Source organism: Coenobita brevimanus, chromosome 67 (genome assembly GCF_032717465.1).
Source record: "Coenobita brevimanus isolate Jiangsu-jjx chromosome 67, ASM3271746v2, whole genome shotgun sequence".
NCBI lineage: Eukaryota > Metazoa > Arthropoda > Malacostraca > Decapoda > Coenobitidae > Coenobita > Coenobita brevimanus.
In genome coordinates, this window is record NC_137020.1 from 32,972,544 (window position 1) to 32,994,617 (window position 22,074).

At 41.7% G+C, this 22,074-nt stretch overlaps 1 protein-coding gene across 1 annotated transcript in view; it reads left to right on the forward strand.

Annotated features, from left to right (window-relative positions):
* Positions 1-1,390: 1,390 nt before the first annotated feature.
* LOC145405518 (solute carrier family 2, facilitated glucose transporter member 3-like) overlaps positions 1,391-22,074 on the forward strand; it is a 39,417-nt gene continuing 18,733 nt past the window's right edge. Inside the window, exons 1-4 of the mRNA XM_080276862.1 lie at positions 1,391-1,462; positions 16,938-17,054; positions 20,611-20,771; positions 21,065-21,189. Coding sequence (XP_080132988.1) covers positions 16,998-17,054; positions 20,611-20,771; positions 21,065-21,189 — 343 coding nt within the window. The 5' untranslated portion in view covers positions 1,391-1,462; positions 16,938-16,997. The remainder of the gene's footprint in view (positions 1,463-16,937; positions 17,055-20,610; positions 20,772-21,064; positions 21,190-22,074) is intronic.

A 22,074-nucleotide genomic window follows, 5' to 3' on the forward strand; every position in this document is an offset into this window, starting at 1 on the left:
ATATGTATATATATATATATATATATATATATATATATATATTGTAGTTAGTAATGTGCTTGCTATGTTTGTTGGGGTATGTCATAGTTACCAGTATTGTTTTTGATGTCTTGGTTCAGGTATATGCTAGTTGTTAGTATTATGTTGCAGTGTTCCGGTTTAAATTTATGATGTTAATAGTACAGGTTGACATGTATGATGTAATAAAACTTATTGATTTCCCAAGGATTTTGAAGTTAGTTCTTTGTACTGTATTTTCTATATAATCATGCTTTCTGCTAGCAACTACAGTGCTACATATTGTAATGTAGTCCAGCACTTAGCAGGTTACTTATTAACCCATTCACCATGAGGATTTTATTTAAAATTTACTAGACATCTCCAGATGATTTTATTCATCTTATGATAGACTTTGAGTTGGAAGGGTTCGATATTGGCTAAACTAATCCCTTCACCACTATACTGTTTTTTTTTATCAAGGCGAAGATGCACTTGACAGGTTAGTGCTGCTTGGCTGAATGCAACGTTACTTCATAATCTCTTTACTCGTCAGCATTATTAATTGACAACTTATATCTGAGGGGGAGATTTGGGTTAGTAAATATTATTCCGACATGTTGCATTCAGCCAGTCATCACCAGCCTGTCTAGTGCATCTTTGCCTCAGTAAAAAAAACTGAGTATAGAGGTTCATCCTTAGTTGGGTAAAATTGGAGATAGCTAGAATAAACAAAGGCATTACCATTTTCAAAGGGTACATAACATAAACTTGCTTTGTAGTGTAATACTGTATGTTGCACTACTATACATGCCTTATAACTAAAGTAGTACTTTAGATTCATGTACCATACATTCCATTTTTCATTAGCAGTTTGCTCCTCCTCTTTTTAGTAGTAGTAGTTGTTCCCTAGGCAGTCTGGCTGAACAGCTCTGAGTCCCGAAGGAAGGCCATGGCTCTTTGTAATGAGTACTGTAGTGTGCTGTAAGTGCAGCTTCTACGTCAGTACCGTATTGTGTTCGCAGCCTTAGAACAAGTGCCATAATTAAAGTACTGGTAGTGTCATGGATCAAAAGTAAGTGCCATTTTATTTTTGTGTGGGACCATAGGTAATTGTTAATAAGGGAGTATTATTAATATTTATAGTCTAATATATATATATAAAAAAAATGGTGCTTGTTGCAAATGTTAGGGAAGTAATTTTATGTCATTAGAACGTATAGTACATGTTAATCTGCAGTTCTTTGTTTGTGAATAAATTTTTGCTTGGAAATGTGCTTTTTGCTCACAGCCAGCATCATTATCATCCCAACCTCTTTGTTTCCTACTTAAGGATGGTGATGAGACTGGGACCAGAACCAAGGAAAGAGAAAACTTGATGGAACGAGAGGGTAATCAGTGCTGTGCCCTGGGAAATGGGCCACACATTCTCTCACCATTCAGGCCCCTTGCATCCTGACTCAAAGTAAGTTACAGTATATTCCCAGCCAAGGCAATTCAGTCCAAGGATGTTAGTTTTGTCCTGTTGCTGTTACCACTAGAGGAGGCTCCCTGTACTCTTTTTACTGTAACTTGCCTGAAATTACCATCTCTGCCTTGAATACTGAGTTGTAGCAAAAGATGAACAGGTGATGGTAGGCAGATGACGTGTTATGAAAAAGATGTTGAGCCGTAGTATTTTCTTTTGTAAGTCACTGAGCTACATGAAATAAAAGTGCAAAAGGATGAAATTCAAGGCCAAGTTAAGGCGAAAGAACTACGGTATAGTATTGATGGGCCGAATGAAAGCTGTACCAAACCCTGCAGTGTTTAAAATTCACTTGCTGTTATCATTTTTCATCAGAGGGAACTGGGTCACACGGCCTGAATACAGTACTAAGATGCGGTTGTATGAAATTCAGTGAGCCTTAGTTATGAGACAAGATAGAATTTCCCTGGCTACTAGTCAAATCAACCATCCAGCTTGACTACACTTGACCATAAACTGAGCAAAAAGGGGTTAGGGATCTTTATCAGGTTAAATGTGCTATAAATAAAATTGAAGATAGCAGAAAGTTTTAATAAATGATGCTCTCTTGCTAAATGTGTAAATATCTGGGTTCCTTTCTCATGTAATTCATGTAAAGATTGAGTAGCAGCTGGGAAAGGTTTAATGAACAGATTCACTGGTGTGATAATAGTGTGAGTTGATGTATTATTATATGTATATGAACACTTGGATTCCTTTGATTCACTCACTCTGTCAGTCTGGAGACAGTCTTTGTTATATTAGTGCTGCTGCCAGATTTAGTTGTTCTCTTGATATTGGTACAGCTGTCTAATATTAAAGGTGTTAATGAAGACTGTAGATTGAAGGTATTAATGAAGGCTGGAGTTTGAAGGTGTTAATGAAGGCTGTAGATTGAAGGTATTAATGAAGGCTGTAGATTGAAGGTGTTAATGAAGGCTGTAGATTGAAGGTGTTAATGAAGGCTGTAGATTGAAGTTGTTTATGAAGGCTGTAGATTGAAGGTGTTAATGAAGGCTGTAGATTGAAGGTGTTAATGAAGGCTGTAGATTGAAGGTGTTAATGAAGGCTGTAGATTAAAGGTGTTAATCAAGGCTGTATATGGTTCCTCTGGTTCCAAGTCACACCCACGGTATATAAAATCTGAGGATGGCAAAAATAGATTATAAAATGATGTTAAGTGGCTTAAGGAGTTCGTGTCTTGGTTGCTGTGTTGCGTAAGTCATGTCGTAAAGATAGAGCGACAGGTGAGAGTGGCTGAATCAGCAGATAGACAGGTGTGGTAATGGTTGGAGTCGGTGTAGCATTAAATGAGGGACCACACATACCAGGGGATAAAGCTTCGACCTACTGGAATCCAATTCATGAGAGATAGCACTACTTTGACCCTTCCTGTATGTCTGGGTGGTGGATATAGCCTCCCTTTATCAGCTTTTCAACCATATTTACTTTGCTGAAAAACAGATAGGTAGTCTTGAAAAGGACAGATAGATAGTCCTGAAAAATAGATAGATAACCCCGAATAATAATCAAGAAAAACAGTCTTGACATAGATGGTCCTTATAATTAGATAGTTCTGAAAGGGTTTAGTTTGACAGCAGGCTACAGCATCAACACTTAGGCTCTTATGACAGCTGAATAAAACTATTGACATCAGATGGTATAAAATACTAGTTATCGGGACCCTGAATTGGTTAATTTTTTTTTTTTCTCTCTCTCTGTCTCTCTCTCGAATTGAAGATATTGAGACAGCGTGGCAAGTAAATTGGCCTTGTGTGTCATTTTCCATAAGCTGAGAAGTGCGTGCTGCTTCAGACCTGTTGTTGTAGTAGTAGTAAGTCCTGGTAGCAGTATGTAGTAGTAGTCATAGTAATAGTAGTAATTATTATTATTATTATTATTATTATTATATTGTTATTACGGTTTTATTGTTGCCATTATTATTGTAGTGGATGATGGTGGTGTTTGTTACCTCTCAAGATCTATGACCACCACCAGCATGAATGAAAACATGACGGTATGAGAAGTGTCATGAGAGTGCTATTTCTCATGAGTACCGCCTGCCCCTTAACGATTTACGGCAACCAGGTTCTTCATTCCCGTAGGTTTTTAGTGACTAGCAAAAATCCGTATTGTGCCGTCTCATATTTACGACTTTCCACAAGCGAACACACCAATTTAACCAGTCATGAACCTCGGCATATAATACGTTTTTACTTAATTATGTATTTATGGAAAGTTGATGGGGACAACATTAATGCATAAATAAACCCAACATGAATACATTACCATGTCTTGTGTAGAAACTGGAAGGAAAGATCAAGAGACTGGAGGGAGAGAGGGGGGGAGTAGGGTAGTTGTAGCAGGTAGAAAAATCCTGAAAAAAATAGTGAGAGATGGGGGAGGGGGAGTAAGGTAGTAGATTGACTGGAAAAAAATTGGTATAGATAAGAAAACCAGCATCCCGAAAAAATGCAATAATAAGACACACACACACACACACACACACACAGCTGTCATATATTACATCAAGCCTCTCATCTTTTAACATCTTGATTCGCTGACGTCTCTTCAGGTATATTCTCGGCTATCTCTAGACTGTGTGTGTGTGTGTATTTGGAGAGACTTCTAGAACTGGAGAACTTTATACTGTATATAGCCTTCATTAACCACTATTACAGGTCTCTCTCTCTCTCTCTCTCTCTCTCTCTCTCTCTCTCTCTCTCTCTCTATGTAATTATCTGTCTGGCTCCAACTGTCTGCGCAGTTGCAGTATTTTAAAGCCTCTCTCGTCCTTCAAGGTTCCAACTACGCCATGTGTAGGAGAGAGAGAGAGAGAGAAAGAGCAAGTAGATGTATATCCATCCATCTTCATATTTCCACGGTAACCTTGCTCACCCTTGGCTCGGATTTAAGCGGTTCTTTGCGGTGTGAGATGGTTCAGTGCCCGGGGGTGGGATGCAGAAAGTTCCTAGTTTGGCTCCAGTCTCATCATCCTTACGCTAAATTGTAAAACCCGTGGCATTGCTCTAGGTATTTCTGAATGTATTGTCAATATTCGTGTACTATTCTGCTGGATTTTGCAAATATCCTGGAGGTTGTCAGAGGTTTTATAGATAGCGGATATACGAACATCTGCGACATTTGGGTGTGCATCATAGTGCTACCAATTTTGCGTTTCATCTTGCGTTAGGGGGAGATATTCCATTTAGTGAGTTTTTAATGTATTTCGCCAAGAAATACAGCAAGTGTCCACAAAGTTAGTGATATTCCAACTTATGTTGGATTGTAAAAATTATTATTAATCGGCATTCTTGCTACTTTTGTGAGCAAGTTTAGCGACATGTGGCAGTTAATATAGCAACCGTAGTGTGCACGGTGTGCCGCGTTGTGGCACAAGCCAGTGTTGTGCCTGGCGTCCGAGAGGTGGGCCGTGCTACATCCAACCGTTCCCCACAGTCACTCGGGGCCAGGTTTTCAGGCCATTGATTTCCTCTGTTGTGTGCAGTGATCACCAGCTGGGTCCCGGCGATTACGTGATAGACTGGGGATTGGCAGCTGCAGTATCCAGCACCACGCAACGCTATTCAACGTGACAAAAATGGACGAAAGTTTGTTAAAACAAGGATCTACAGAGCCTTGCATCCCGGTCGCCTTCAAAACAAAGGTATGGGGAAAGGATGACGGTAGATTTTAATGCTTTCCCAGTATTAGCGCCTGTTTGATAGTGTTCAAAATCAGCGATCGATAATAGATAAACAGATCATATTACTGTTAAAATTAGAGTCTGTCAGGCTCTTCATCCCGCCTCCCCAAAACAAAGGTCAGAAAGGGTGATTTTGAATGTTTTCCGCATTATTAACGTCTGTTTTGAGATTTTTTCATCGCTGTCCGAAAATGGACCCTTAAAGCAAGATTGTCGAGCTTTGATGTCGCCTGCCTCTGGAACAGGTAAGGGGAAGGGTTTGACAGCTGTTTCACATGTGCGTGTAAACCAGGATATATATAATGTTCAGAATAATTGCAAGGGGAAAAGCGTCATGAGTTCACCCCAAAGCCCTTAGCCCATGCTGGATACAGGTGTCTGATGTTCAGGTGTTGTGCATATAAGCTGGATGTGCAGGGTAATCACAACATCCGTCCGTAAACCAGATTGATAGGCGCGAAACGGTGGCCCGTTATAATGCGGATTTTCCATTCCCCAGGCAGTTTCTCTTGAGCTGCGAGGACATCTCAGTGTTTTCATTGCCTGTACTCTATCCATAGCCAGACGTCGTAATCCCGAAAGGGGTGGCAACAAACAAATCGCCTCCATATCGCTGTCTCGCCATTTCTCTGTCCTCCCGCCAACTTACCTCCCCCCCTTCCTCATATACCTCTTCATTACATGCCAGCCTATCCTTCATCGCTTATTTATTCACACCCTACACCCACAATCATACCCGCCTCCACACCAGGAGACTGAGCCATCCTAAAAGCACGTAAGTTGGCTCCAGGTGAGTTTCCACTAGAACGGTGTTTACAGATCACATTGTATATGGAACCTGAGTTAAAGGCTGTGAAAGTAGCAAGACTAATAAAAACCAACAACTTCAAAGTATCAGGAAAGTCATATCGCATTTTTCGTGATAATAACACATCTCGATTGGTTGTGAAGTGTGGGGTAGGTGTAGGAGTGAGGATAAAGGATCAGCAATCTTATTACTTCCTCATATGGTGTGTTTCTTGATTTCCTTTAAGTTTTGCACCGTTTGTTCCACTTTAGGAAATTTATATATATATTTGTTTATTGAATTAGCATTTTATTTATTGTTACAGGAGGCATTAATTATATCCCTAACACCTTTCACTTTTAGGATATTTTGAGTGCAAGGCCTGGGGGAGGGGGCTAAGTTTGCGATGGAAGAGTTGAGAGGTAGCATGGGACTGGAGTGTATTGGTGTTGTGATGAGGAGAATTAGATTGAGGTGGTTTGGGCATGTGGAGAGGATGGGGGATGGTAATTGGGTGCAGAAAGTGAGAAGTTTTAATGTTGGGGGTAGGGTAGTGAGAGGTTGACCGAAAAAGCCCTGGGACGGTCATTGAGTGTGACCAGGATTAAGGGACTAAATAGGGAAGCTGCCAGAGATCGAGCAACATGGAGAGCCGCCATTAGGTGACCAAGGCCGACGCATGGAAGCATGTTGGAGCCTTCAAAAACGAAAACGATATATAATAATTTGGTTGAAGGAAAAGTATGGCATCAGATTGTAACATCGGCTCTGGTTAGGTTTTGAAGGATTTGGTAGTTGTATGACTGAATTTACACGTACAGACGATCTTCATCATGACAGAAACTCATGAATATTTACTTTAGTCTGAGTGCCATGTATTTAAACAGTTGTGTGATTGAAAACACAGGTATAAAAACTGTGAAACACAACTTAGGTCGAGAATTTTTGGTAGGTGTATGAATTGAAGATGTCTGTTTGGTATGTGTATTGGGTGAAGATGATTGTTTGTTAGGTGTGTGGGTGAAGGTGATTGTTTGGTAGATGTATGTATGAAGGTGTTTGGTAGGTGCATGGATGAAGGTGTTTGGTAGGTGTATGAATGAAGATGTTTGTTTGGCAGGTGTATGGATGAAGATAAAAGTATAGACACGATCGTCGACATCACCCATACTCAGGAAGATTTGTAAAGTGGCCCCGTCGTGCAGGTGGTGGTGCAGTAAGCCAAGTATTGAAGGTATTTTTAACTCTGGCATCTGTTTTGAGTTTACGAGTATGGCCGGAGAGTATGCCGCGTCAAAGGTTCATGTCCTCGCCACTACTGTATTATGACGTTCCCCACGCTGAAGTTCAAAATATTGTGATCGAGTTCATTTATCTGTACAATCCATCAAATGTTAACTCTTGCGTCTGTACGCTGTGAAACACTGGACGAAACATTTGGAAATGTTCTCCAGTAAACATCATTTTTTTTTATATGCCTGCCCTTTTTATCAGTGCGCGTTAAAGAAGACCCTCTATGCACAAGCCCATCCACTGAGAAAAGCTTGTTTCAGAAGCGCGAACAGCAGTAGCGTTCATTGTGAAACCATGGATCATCTGCGTAAAGATCGTGCGTACCTAACTCCTGATAGGCTGTAAAAAACACCCTTGGATCACTTTCTTCTGTGGAAAACTGATTCATCCAGTGAAAAGTAGACCGCTCCTGTAGATATTTAAAAGCTAAAGTTAGATCAAGGTAAGGTAGGCTAGGGTAGGTAAACTTAGCTTAACTTAGCCTAGGTTGTTCACTTTTTCATAGGAGCATCACGTTTATGTAATGGATAAGTGACCTTTTTCATGGGGATAGCACATTATCATCTGTGTAGGGTGTAGCTTATGTACCTTATGTATCTGCATTATTAGAGTTTGAAGATGATCCATTGTGGCAAGTGGAAATGTTGGGTGTCTCCGACCCACCATTTCCATCTGTTACAATGGATATATTCACACTCTGTGTCTCACCCACCCAACATTTCCATGAGCTGTATGTTTGTTAATATATCGCTTATCAGTGTCCTGCTTGATTTGGATCAGTGTTAGCACATGCTTTGTATGCGGGTCTGGGGCGATTTGTGTGCAGATTAAAGGTCATGGGCAAATTTAGGGCGTGGCGCAGCACCGTCACTAGTTTGTACCCTTTTCACGTAAATGTGGCCCAGATATACGCCAGTCCATTTGTAACTACTTCACCCAGACCAGTGCCAGAAAAAAAAAAAAAAAAATTAGTCCTACGGCTCTACTTGCTTCCCATGACATCTTTTTGGTACTAGCTTGCTATTCTAGTATTAGTTACTGTTGCAGCTCAGCATTCAATATGGAAAGATAACTGTAGTCCAAGTTAGGGTAAAAAGACACTTGGGTTGTGTGACTTGCTCGTCTAAATAAAACCGTGTGGTGTTAATTGTAATAGAATACGTTTCAGCAACCATGAGCAGGTTGATGGTGACAGCATTAACACTGAACTGGATGTAATCGTCTGGCATTAACGTGTAAGAAAATAAGCCCTGACAGATTTAATAGGCATTGTAAGTGTTTGTGAAGATATTGGGAGCTGTTTGATTGCATACAAGTATAGCAAACATCCTAACCCTTCTGTCAGATGATGTAATTTTATACACTATGACGTCCTCTAATAATACCGTCATTTCTTACAGTATGACGTAATTTTATAGTGTGATGTAATCATAGCCTTTATACGGTATAATTTTTATTAAATACAAACTCCATAATGAAGGGGTTAAGCACTGCTTAAGCTCAAGAACGCATAAGACTGTACCCCCTGAACGCATACATTGTACCCCCTGAACGCATGCATTGTACCCCCTGAACGCATAAGCACTGTACCCGCTGCGGGTGTTGTGGTGCTGAGAGCCAAGTACTGACGCTATATTTAACATTTTGCCTGCCATCATGAGTTAACTCTCGCAGTCCCATGACGTGTTACTGTATTATTGCAGCAGCCACACGATTTGTTCAGCTTGGGAGAGAGCTCTGCAAACTGGTATAGAGTTTTGTTGATGTCTGTGAACGTTGGCTCTGAAAGTAAAGGTAGATAAGAGTAGACTATGACTATTGAGGGAGAAGGTGATGTTATGGTGTGGAGACTTGAACTGGTCAGAGAAGTACCTGACGGGAAAAAAAAAAAAAAGAAAAAAAAAAGGAAATGTGCTAAGGAAGTGGAATGTAGAGTGGCACAGGGAAGGAAAGTGGTCTGTGCTATGGCTTTGTTGCGAAACGGAGGTCTGAGTGTGGCAGCTGCAAGAGGATTACATGAAAGAATATTAGTATCTACAATTAGTATGGGTGTAAAATTTTGGTGGGACAAAGACGAAAAGACAGAGTTAGTGGGGTGGAGATGGGGTCTTGAGAAACGTGTGTGGCGTGCGGAAGGTGGATAGGAGCAAGATCTAAAGGCTTTAGATATTGGATAGGATAAGAAATAATGTGATTCGTGAAAGATGTCGAGTTAGGAAGTTCATGAAGAGCGGAGTTGAAGAGAGGGTACCATACTTAGATGGTATGGTCATATGGAGACAATGGGCATAAGTAAGGTGGTGAAAGGGGGTACCTATATCGGAGTGAGTTTGAAGTTGGGTGGGAGTGTATGTGGGAATGCAAGGTTATAGACAGGGTGGTGAAAAGGGTTTGAAGACATGAGGCGTGGTAGGCCAGCAAGCAGGCGGATACATACGCCAAATGAGTGTGTGAGAATGCAAGATCGATAAGGCTAGGAAACTGAGAAGGGGTTGAACTGGTTGGATGAAATTGTACTGAGGATTACTTGACAAGAATTTGGCACCCCTTTTTAACATGCCATATGCTGAATGAATACGAGTATATTTCGCTTTACTCTAACTTGGCATAAAATTGACATCTTTCCATCTCAGATGCCGAGCTGTAACAACAGATTAGCACTAGACTGTGATGTTCGTTAAAAGAAGTGCCATAATAACATGTAGAGTTGTGGCATTGTCTTTCTGCCACAGAGGTACCGTATCTCAGTCCACGAGAATATTAACGTGCCACGTATGCAGAAGGGGGAAAAAAAAATAAAAAATAGGTAGCTTGCTTTCACCCTGCGGAACCGGTTCGATTCCACAACTTGAATACGAAGTCGTGAATGCAAGAAATATGAGCCTTAGTTAGGAATAAGTGTCCTTGGTTACTAGCCAGAGTAACCCTCCAGTCTGACTGCACTAGCGCGTCAACAGACGAAGATCCCTAATTCCTTTCAGCTGCGTGATGGCCATGTGGTGTTATGTATGAACCATTTGACTAGTAAATAAGGAGACTGCCCGCACAGTCAAGGTTTATCGAATTTCACGCAACCACAATTTATTGTTGGGATTGAGAGTATCCCAGTTCTGTCAGATGAAGCCAAACTGGCTCTGGTAACGAAGTGCAGGGGAGCCTCCTAAGGACGCGAAAATACGGCAGCCAGACTTGACGTCATCTTGCAGCGATAGCATTGATTATCTCTCTCTCTCTCTCTCTCTCTCTCTCTCTCTCTCTCTCGGTGTGTGTGTGTGTGTGTGTGTGTGTGTGTGTGTGTGTGTGTGTGTGTGTGTGTGTGTGTGTGTGAGGAGAAGAGAGCATCAGATAGCGAAAATTATAGCCTAGCGTGTGGAGGGTTAGCGTAGGCTAGTTGCCCATAGTCACGAGGATGTGCACGTGAGCTTACCAGGCACCATTTGTTCTCCACTTTAAATTGGCCTAGATTTTATGTAAATACGGTACTACGGCTGTGCTGCTTTAAATAGCACTTCTTCGTGACTAGCGCCGTTTACCAGGGCCTAGAGTTTCGTCCATTTGAGACTTTTTAAGTGGCAGAGAAGAGCAGTACTATGACCATCTTTTTCACAGTACTTCTTCGTGATTAGCACAGTTTCTAGGGCCAGGATTTTCGTTCTTTTGAAGCTTATTAAGTGGTAGAAAAGGACTACCATGACGTCATCCTTTCCATAACAGTTCTTCGTGACTAGCGTTGTATTCTAGCGTTAATTTCGTCCATAGTCACGAGGTGCACAGTGAGCTTACCAGGCACAATATGTTCTGTTCTCCTAACTTGGCCTAGATTTTTATTTTGCAGCTTGTGCCACGAAAATCAGTGACGGTAAAGTGCAGGTATACAGCCTTGCCATAGCACTTCTTCGTGATTGGCACATTATTCGTGTTAATGTATATCGGGCCAAAAACAACAGTACTACGTCAGCCTTCTTTTTCATAGCAATAGCGCTTCTTCATGACCAGCATGTGTTCCAGGTTTAACTTGGCCCATAGAAACGTGGATGTGCGCGTGAACTTAGACATATGATAGCTTTTTCACCTTAACTTGCCCAGATTTTCGTCCTTTTGCAGCTTATTTCATGTAGCTCAGTGCCCAAAAGGAAAATTACTATAGGTCTACATCCTTTCCATAGCACTTATTCGTGATTAGCACTTTATTTTTGGGCTATTTTCTACGGTAGGGACTTGCGTGGCTTACAATACGATGGTTCTATCCTTTCCATAATACTGCATCATGACTAGCACTGGATGTTTTTGTTGTAGCAGAGAGAGAGAGAGAGAGAGAGAGATCATGACTAGCACTGGATGTTTTTGTTGTAGCAGAGAGAGAGAGAGAGAGAGAGAGAGAGAGAGAGAGAGAGAGAGAGAGATGGGCAGCAGTTGATTGATGTGTCGCGTGAGGGGATCTAAGAGATATGCCGACCAGTGTCCGAAGAACGTGAATGTGCACGTGACATGAGAGTCATGTCTTGTGGGGAGGCCCATGGAGTGCAGGGTGGTTTCCATGGCAACGTGACAAGACACGTGACCGTACCAAAGAGGCTCATGGGTTCTCGTCGCTTCAGAAGGCTTCGTAGCATCTTTCCTTTGACGATTTTTTCCTGCACACCACACGTTAATAACCTGCCCTATTAATGCAGTCTGTCAGTACATCAAAGCTTCCTAGCACCTCTTGCTTAGCGATTTATGTTATGCTTATGACGAGCTGATAATCTCCTCTTGCTATATTATGTGATCCCGATATTACAGTGCCATAAATAATAAACAGAAGAAAAGTACAGGGTACTTTAAAAAAAATCGGTAAGAATGAGGTGCTAGGAAGCCTTAGCGTAGCCTACGGGAGCCGGGGTTGGATGATTGGCGCAGGCAAGAGACTTCGTAACACGTATCGCATATCGTTTTATTTTGTATATTACACAATATATTTTGAGCGTATGAGAACACGGCTTTGTGTTTCCAGTGCCTGGCCATTTCGTTATCAGTTCATGTAATCCGTGGACACCGTTTTTGGCAGGGATCTCGTAACTCCTGCATGGCCAGGGGGGCTGACAGCACTAGCCTCTACTCCCACCCACCCGTCCTGCACGTGTCTTGCACATGTGTGAGATCGTATCTTGCGTGTTTTGGAGATTGGTAACACATCTGCCTTAGCGATTTATCATCCACTGTATACCTGATGGCCCTCTAACTGGTTTGGAGATTGGTAACATCTCTTTTTTAGCTATTTATCCTGCACTTTGTACCAGATTATCCTGTGAGTGGTTAGATTTCCTAACATATTTCTTAGCGATTTATCCTATACTTTATACCCGATGATCCTCTAGGCGGTTTGCAGATTCGTAACACCTCTTCCTTAGCGATTTATTCTTTATCCCTGATTATCCTCTTGTAAATTATTGGTACAACTATGTCGATTTTAAAACACGACTGACATGGAAGGATGGTAATATGTAATTTGCAAAATAAATCGCAAAAGAAGTGTTCTGGAGCCTTCTTCCCTGCCTGATGTTCATTTACTATATTCTCAGTACATGTGTTGGTTATCAGCCCCCCCCCCTCTCTCTCTCGCAAAAAAAAAAAAAAAAATGGGCGTGCTCCAACCTTTATTACAAGAAATTCTATTACGGAACGAGTTAGCAACTGTCGTCAGGAGCCATATATATAATATATATAAAATATATAAATATAAAATATATATGTATATATATATATATTTTGTTTATAGCGTGGAGAGAGAGAGAGAGAGAGAGAGAGAGAGAGAGAGAGAGAGAGAGAGAGAGAGAGAGAGAGAGAGAATTATACGATATGAATCTGTCAAGGTCGTGTTTATTGTGCTAAATTATTAAAGTAAACAGTTCATTATAGCACACACACACACACACACACACACACACACCGTACGAATGTTTTCGCTCCAACATGCTTGCCTGCGTCGGCCTTGGTCACTTAATGGCGGCTTACCATGCTGCTTGATCTCTGGCAGCTTCCCTGTTCAGTTCTTTCCCCCTGAGGTCACATTCAGTGACCTCGCCGTGGGTGTTTTTAGGTCTACCTCTTGCAACCCTACCCCCAGCATTAACACATCACATTCTGCACCCAATTATCATCCCCCATCCCCTCCCCATGCCCAAACCACCACAGTCTACCGCTCCTCATCACAACACCAATACACTCCATTCCCAACCTACCCCTCAACTCCTCAATCGTAAAGCTACTAGCCCCAGGCCTCACACTGAGGGACACACTGCATATCCACCTAGCCTAATCGTTGTCATTTCTGTACGTTTGAGCCTGCGAATATCCTCTTCCTTTACTGCCCAGGTCTCATTACCATACAGCATTAGACTCTAACACATGCTGCATATATATATATATATATATATATATATATATATATATATATATATAGAGAGAGAGAGAGAGAGAGAGAGAGAGAGAGAGAGAGAGAGAGAGAGAGAGAGCAGTAGCTTAGAATGTCTACATCTGCTCAACTCCTTTGTTGGTGACGTGGGTGCTCTCAGAATAATGTTGCATCATGTTTCCCCTTAAAGACAGACAAAAGTTAATTGATGTTGGTGATGAGCTAGTAGCATCGTGGTCTCTTGGCTGTCACAGCTTGTAATATGGGCTGATGTTTGATGTAGTACAGGCTTATATTGATTCTCTCTCTCTCTCTCTCTCACACACACACACACACACACACACACACACACACACACACACAATTATTTCAACAATCCGTACATGGACAGCATCACACACAAGCAAATGCAGGGTGTAGACGCTGACTTACGTAACCCCTGCCACTAACACCCTCGGTCACAGCACTGAACCCATTACAGGCCCCAACCACAGCACTTGGTTATGTCAATTTGTCTCCAGCTAGACTACACCTTGCATTTTACCTCACCATATCATCACATCGATAGGGAAAGATTGCCATGTTTGAGACGTAGAAGCAGTATTTACTAACATTATTGAGCCTGAGTTACTGTAATACATTCCTTGTTTAGTCTTTTAATTTATACATAGTCTTTTGTTTTCACTCATAAACCGGACTGAATGCTTAAGCGGAAGAATACGAAAAACAAACCGATTTTGATAACAGTAAACTGTTGTGGGGGTGTTTTTATCGGGGAAATGGGTTTGGATCGTTGATGAATAGGACCCCTGAGAGGTACGGTACGGCAGGTCCGGTTATATGGCGCAGCTCTTGTTCAAGAGGACATTGGAGCATTGCTAGGTACGTTGCTAGGTACGTTGGTACGATTATGCATGAAGGCCTCTTAAGGCAGAATCCGGGCTAGTGGTTGATGGTTCGTGTACAGTACGCCTAGCACTGGAATGGTCGCCGTTTTACATGACAACACTGGGGACGCCTATGTCGTTCTCTTGACCTAGGGGGACGCCACCCGTCGCCCTCGAGCGGTGGGATAACCTATGGCGGCTGAGGTCGGGCCACTGCAGTACCCTCATGTCACAGCGCATCATGTGACGACAACAAAACCTATAGCGTGATGTTGATGGGGGTGGTGGTAGGGATGATTAATGATGATGATAGCAGAAAAAAAAAAAATGGTGATGAAAATGATCATGAAGATTATATTAATGATGATGTTGCAGGTGGTGGTGGTGGTGATGATGATGATGATCATCATCATCATCATCATCATCTTATGGACAAATGAAAGAAAAGCTTTCGGGAGCCGAATGCTAATCGCCGGCCAGAATATGCTGCTGGCCAAGTCACAAGCGCGGCCCCCCAAGGGGGGACCAGGGGACGGTGCCCCCCCTGGGGGGGATGGATGGCGGCGCCCATTTTGGCCATATCTTGAAACCTCGGAGGTTACATATTGATAGCTCAAGCCTTTCATGAGATATAATGGTGTTAAAGGCGGGCGATAGAAACTAGTTGACCCTTGGTAGCCATTTTGGTGACCTTGATCAAGCCTACCCGTTTTCGAACTCGTCCTAGATTCTGGCCATATCTTGATACCTTGAAAGTTTTGTGTGGATAGTTCAAGCTGTTCATGATACATAATGGTGCTAAAGGCGGGCGATAAAAACTAGTGTATCTTTGGCACCCATTTTGGTGATCTTGACCTTGACCCCGAGTGCTCATTTTTGAACTCGTCCAAGATTTTGGCCATATCTTGGTACCCGGTAGGGTTCATGTTGATAGCTCAAGCTGTTCATGATATATAATGGGAACACACACACACACACACACACACACACACACACACACACACACACACACACACACACACACAGGCGGGCAAAAACAATATCGCTGTGCCTTGATAAAGGCAGGCGATAATAAAAAGATGGGGACTCATGCCACTACAATCATGGCACTCGGGTCTGAAGGTGTCATTATCGTACCCTGGCAACCTAGCCATCAACAGTGCATCCGATTTTATGTATAATGTGATAGTGTGCGAAATGATGAAGTGCGAAGGAGAACTGGAGTTGTTCGGGAGATGGCTGGTAGAGTTGAGCAGAAGGTGTTGCAATGGTTTGGGCATATGGAGAGAATGGATAATGAGCGATTGGTGAAAAAGATAACTAGATCTGATGTGAGAGGTGTAAGACTGAGAGGAAGACCACGAATAGGATGGATGGATAGTGTGAAGAGAGCGCTGGATGCGAGAGGGATGTCTGTTGAGCAAGGAAGAGTGGCTGTGCGTGACAAGAAATAAATGGAGAGAAATTGTGAATGAATAAGTGATGACGCAGCCCTGAGGGGATATTCTTCCGCATTTGGTCTGATCAGCTAGTCAGGTCAGGTGCGGGTAAGGGGATGGGTCTGTTATGATGTGGCAGGGGTAAACCAGTTCTGCTGTCGGGTCCTGCTGTGGATGTCACTGCTTGCATTGCGCAGTTGACCCTTGTGCGGTGTGATGCGGTGAGGATCTGTCCGTTCTCCCCTTTGGGGCTAAGATGCGAATGAATGTGTTTGAATGGATGAGTAAATGGAGAGTGAGTCGTCCTGTCTCGGCTACCTCCCTTTCCCTGGGGGAAGCAGCCTAGGTATATAGATAGATAGTGATAGTGTGTGATCCGTGTATAATAATATTCATATAATTCGTGCTTAATAATCTGATTTGTGTATAATATGAAACAAAATTGGATGCCTATTGACTGGTAGGTTGCCAGAGTACGATTATGGCACCTTCAGACCCGTGTGCCATGACATACTGTATTGGAACGGTCCTGATCGCCTTAACTTAGGCCTTTGAGATCGTGACAGGTTACTCACCCATTATCCTAGGATACAAGGCCACTGCATCATCCAGGTAAACTGCCTTTTATAGGTGTTATACAGTATTAGGTACCAGTATGTATTTTACCTACAAGCCCACAAGGCGTAGATGACACCTGAGTTGAGTGACACCACCAGCAGTCTGCACCATATCTGAATCCTGGTGCTAATGGGCCATCTGCTTAGCAGTCAGCATTGTTGACCACCACAGCTAATCAGGTGTAAATAGGATAATTTATTAAAAGCACGGTTAATATGATAATTTTTTCTGGTTTAGATAATTTATTGGAAAAAAAACTTAGGATGATAATTGTGATGATTACAATATACTGTATCTCTTTTCGTGCAGAGTAAGAATGAAGGTGGTGGTGTAACCGCATGGCTGTTGCTGGCTGTGAGTGCCTGTCTGATGGGGTCGTGTATTCCCAATGGCTATAGTCTTGGTGTCATCAACACACCACAGGAGGTAAGCTCATGCATCTTGGGGCTCAGTCAGATATGAATGTTTGTTTGTTTGCCTCTCCTGCCTCTTTCTATCGATGCTGGATTCATAATTGCTTGAATGAGAGGTAGTGGATAAAACCGCATAGTGAGGCTATCAAGGGAGAAATGACAAATATGCTATAATTGATAAACTGGGAAATCAGAGGTTAGACTATGGACCCCCCCCCCCCTCATGGCACCTTTGGAGTTCTTTCACGAATCAGTCATCATACAGTAATATGAGACACCATGCAGGAACTCCAGTGGAAGTAAAGTTCATAATTCTATTCTCCTTTTTTGCAGTTTTGATATTGGTGCTTTTGGCATTACTTTAAGTTCATCATATCACGTAAAGATTAATGATATATAGGTACCATATATACCTCAGTCCACAGTGTCACATTCAAGCATCTGTGATCCAGTGACGAAAGAGAGGCGGGAGGGAAAAATGGATTATATTTGACTCTTCAGAATATACAGTCAATTGCTTTTTTTGGCAGTCAGTAGAACCATTAAGTCCACAGGAAACTTCTGATTTTTTTGTTAAATTTTTTGCATATTTTTTACTATTAACCTTTCAATCTTGTATTTCATGGTTTATTTGTGCTGTCTTCGGATGACTGTCCAGTTTATGATAGATTTATTTACAACCTCAGTAAGTACTTCAATATGAGAAGTTTACGAAATTGCCTGGTAATGAGAGTATATGATAGAAAATTTGATCAGCAGGCTGAAGGTGAGGGACCTGGTTGGGCATACATAATTTGCTGTTGTGTGAATGAACTGTTTATAGACTGTCTTAAGTGATTGCTTGTGTTATCCAGATGTGTTGTTTGTTCACTTTAAACTTGGTGTAGATTTCCTGTAGCATAGTGGCAAAGTAAGATAATACTGTGCCCTGCATCCTTTCCAGTGTGCCTCATGATTGTCACTGTATTGTAGTATTAAACTTTTGTTACAGCTCAGCCTTCAGAATGGAGACATGGCAATTTTATGCCTAGTTAAAGTGGGGAGAATGTAGTGTGTTAGTGTTGTCATGGTGTCAGTGTCTGAACCTACTGGATTGGTCCTGTTGTATGATAAGGTATAATGATAAACAGTACATTAAGCTGGAGATGCTGATGTCGCATTAATGCCCGGAGTCAGCTGAGGTACAGTTGTTGTTATGGTCCTACTCTCATAATGTGATCCCAGTGAATTGCAGACTGAAGTTTTCCTCATCTAAGAATTCACCATCTTCCTTTTGGGGGATAGGAAGGAGTAAAAAGACAGCTGTATGTCCTCATTGCATATCACCTTTTTATGTCCCTTTTTTGTTGTTATTTCCTCAGTATATGATAGGAATATTGCCACTTGAGTTTCAATGATGCTTTTAAGTTTGATCCAATTCCCCCCTCCCCCCCCAATTTACAGTAACAAATTTTTGGAAAATATTGTGATATTTTACAACATTTCTTACATACACAAAGGAAAACTGTACTGTATATGATTCTTGCCACTGCCAGAGCATTATAGTCATTTCATGAAAGACCTCTGCTGTGGAAAAGGCTAGAAATATTTTTTGTTGTAACCAGTACTGTTTTTCTTCTAACCTGTCCTAAAATTGCCGTCTCTCCATATGGAATACCGAGTTGTAGCAAGAGATTTACTCATGATGCACTCATTCTAGTCGCCAAGAAGTGCTGTGGAAAAGATGTATAGCTATAGTAACTTTCTTGCTCTGCCACTTGAGCTGTGTGAAATAAACTGTAACAACAAATTTATGAACCAAGTTAAGGTAAAAGAACTATAATATGATCATACCTATTTTATTTTCTTCTGGATGCACAAGTGTCCCTCAGCTCCCTCCCACCTTCCAAAAGGAGATGGTGGGTTACAATGTTGGTGCAGAGCCACACTTCTGGAGACACAGAAAGGGTTAGTAGTGATAGTAGTAGTGTTAGTAGTAACCCCAGGCTCATCTGAATGTGAATCTGGTGGACTGCAGTTTGAAGTTACCCTCTTCCTGCAGTCCACCATCCTCCTTTTGGGAGGTAGGGGGGTCTTAGGAAGGAAGTGAGGGTTATTAGTGTAAGTGATCAGTGGAGCAGCCCAGTTATATCAGTGTCACTACATGAAGGCATCCCTCGCCAACACCACATAAGGGTTAACAGATCATATTATTTTCGACTAGTTTTTTACACTTAAAAATAATGAAATACAGTACATTAAGCTGGGGATGTCTGCTGCATTAATGCCATGAGAGAGAGGCTGTGATCGTTTAGTTTATGCTTGCTGTCTCCGGATACTTTTGTTCATCTTAGGGGACGCCTTTTGTAATTGTTGTTTTGTTGTTGCTGTGGTGGTGGTGGTGGTGAGTCTAGGCTCATCTGAAATGTAAACTGGTTTACAGTAGACATCAGCTGCCCTTCCACAATCCACCATCCACCTGTTGCATAGGGAAGGAATTGATGGATGTTTATGTAACCAGACAGCTGAGTCTTCTGGCTATATAAATGCCACCATATAAAGGTTTCCCTCTAGAAGCTTACTGTAGTGAAGGGAGATGATGAAGTTTATATCTATCCCCATCAGTTTGAAATGTTTCTCTTAAAGTGTGGAAAACTCCCTGGAGGTTGGGGGGGGGTGGAAGGAATACAGGTACTTGTAGGTCACTTGATTAGAGAAGTTTTCAGTTTGATTTTGTTTTTTGTTTTTCTGTGATTTTCAGGTGATTTTATTCACCTCTCATCTTAGGAAAGAGTTTTCAAACTGGAGGAATTTGATTCAGCCTTTATTAGCCCTTTCATGAACACAGGGTTTGCCCTGACTAAATTGAATAAAATATACATAAATTACCGTATATCGGTGGGAAAAGAGGTCTGGATGATGATGAGTAATGGCAGAGCAATAGGTCGTTTTTCTGTAGTGTCTGTGTTTGATGCACTAAAGGTTATCAGAAAGTCAACTTGTAACAAATATTTACCCTAGTCAGTATTAATAGAACATCACAGGGAATTATGTGATGGTGCAGGTGACGCAGTTGCTCTGGAGTTTATTCATTGCATGCTTTGAGGACCTAATCACACTCTTAGACTGATTGACATAGGAGTTTTGAGTGCATCAATAAACTTAAGAGATGTTGGTGACAGTCCATGGCAGTGAATGGAGATAATAGCCGCAGCAAATGACAGTGTAGTTAAGCAGAAAATGTTTAAAACTGTTATTCTGACTGGTGTGCTGCACCAACTTAGTTGCCATGGACACCGTGTATGTACCTTACCAGTTGTGAGTATGTGGAGCTGAGATGGAGGAATGGAATGGAGAGCTGTTTGGGAGAAGGAGGTGTGAGTTTGAGAGAGGACAGTCTGATAGCAGGGGACAGGGTGACATGGGGTTGATTCATCTATGGTCACCCCTTAAAGGATTGTAGCATCTGGCAATAGATAGGATAGATTGATAGGTACAACATCAAGTATTCCATTTCTATACTGTATGGACTCTCTGTTTGTACTTTATCATCCTATTAGCATCAAGCATTTCATCCATTTGTTGTACAGATAATCCGTGGGTGGATGAGAGAGAGCTTGTGGGAGCGTTACAGGATTGTCCTGAATGCTGAGCAGGAGGTGACACTGTGGTCGGTGATTGTGTCCCTTTTTGTGGGTGGGGGCATCCTGGGCTCTTCCATGGGACCTGTCGTAGCAGACCGCATGGGCAGGTGGGTGATGCTGTAGCCATAGTTTTTTTATTGATTAAGAAGGCCTATCAAATCTTCCTTACCAGCTTATTTCTGTATATGGCACGTTAATATTCTCTTTAATGTTAGTTTTGCAGTCTCTCTTATTATTACCAAGATGTAAATGTTGTGCAAGGGAATGTTAAGGTGTAGAAATTGCTGACGAGAATATCAATCTCGGCAATTTTTTTCCAGTGATATACTGGTTTATTCTTGCTACTGCCAGATGACTTTATTCAGAATAGGAGAGACTGCTCACTGCTGCTCCTCCCCAGACGTACATTTCTGCTCCTGAACCATGTGCTCAGCCTGTCATCTGGGTTGCTGCTTCTTGGAGCAAGAGTGGCGAACTCCGTGGAGATGCTGGTGCTTGGACGCTTTATCTCGGGACTCTTCTCCGGTAGGTCGTCTGATGGGGATTGAGTTTTATCCATCTTGTAACCACCGGGTGACTTTGTGTATCTTAGAAAGGACATCATATTCTGGAAGCTTATCTTTGTCACTACTGCTACAGGCAGATGATTTCAGTGACCTGCAGCTACTAGACACTGTTATCAGTCATGGAAGGAAAGAATCTCTTTCTCTGACAGTGTAACCCTATGACTGTTGACATTTGTGTTAGCCTAGCCATGCCTCCATTAAACATTTTTATGTATACTAGGAAGGAAACATAATTGTGAAGGCTTAGCTCCATCATTATGGTGAGCTTTGTTTTATATTAGTTGTAGAACCATCACACAGTTTTTTCCTAGTTAGAGAGAACCTTAATTTTTTTTCCACCATACACTTTCCCCCAACTCAGGAAGGGTCACTTGTAGTGAAGAGGTCATGATAGTAGCAGCAGCAAATGACCACAACTGCAGTAGGATGGTTGGAGTTTACTGATTTGACAGGCTATTATAACATCTATTAGCTATGTTCTGTATTTACACATGTACAGTAGAAAGGGTTGATCTGTCGAACAATCAGAGACTTTCTTAAATGGGACTATTTCTCAAAACTTCCGAAATATCGGATTTGCTGAGTAATTAGTCGCTGAAAAATTGGACTTTTACTGTACTGTATAATGAATCCATGATTAAGAATCACGTGATTTAGTAGATTCCATTGTATTTATCTTTGTCTATCCATCTCTCTACTATATTTACCTATATCTGTCTTTCTATCTATATACTGTATTTTCTTTAAAACTAGAAAAGATGTCCTCGGGTCAGATGGGTGAACTTCATTTTTTTTTTTTTTTATGTGTCCGACTCTGGGCAAAGGCTTCAGGGCCTATATCTCA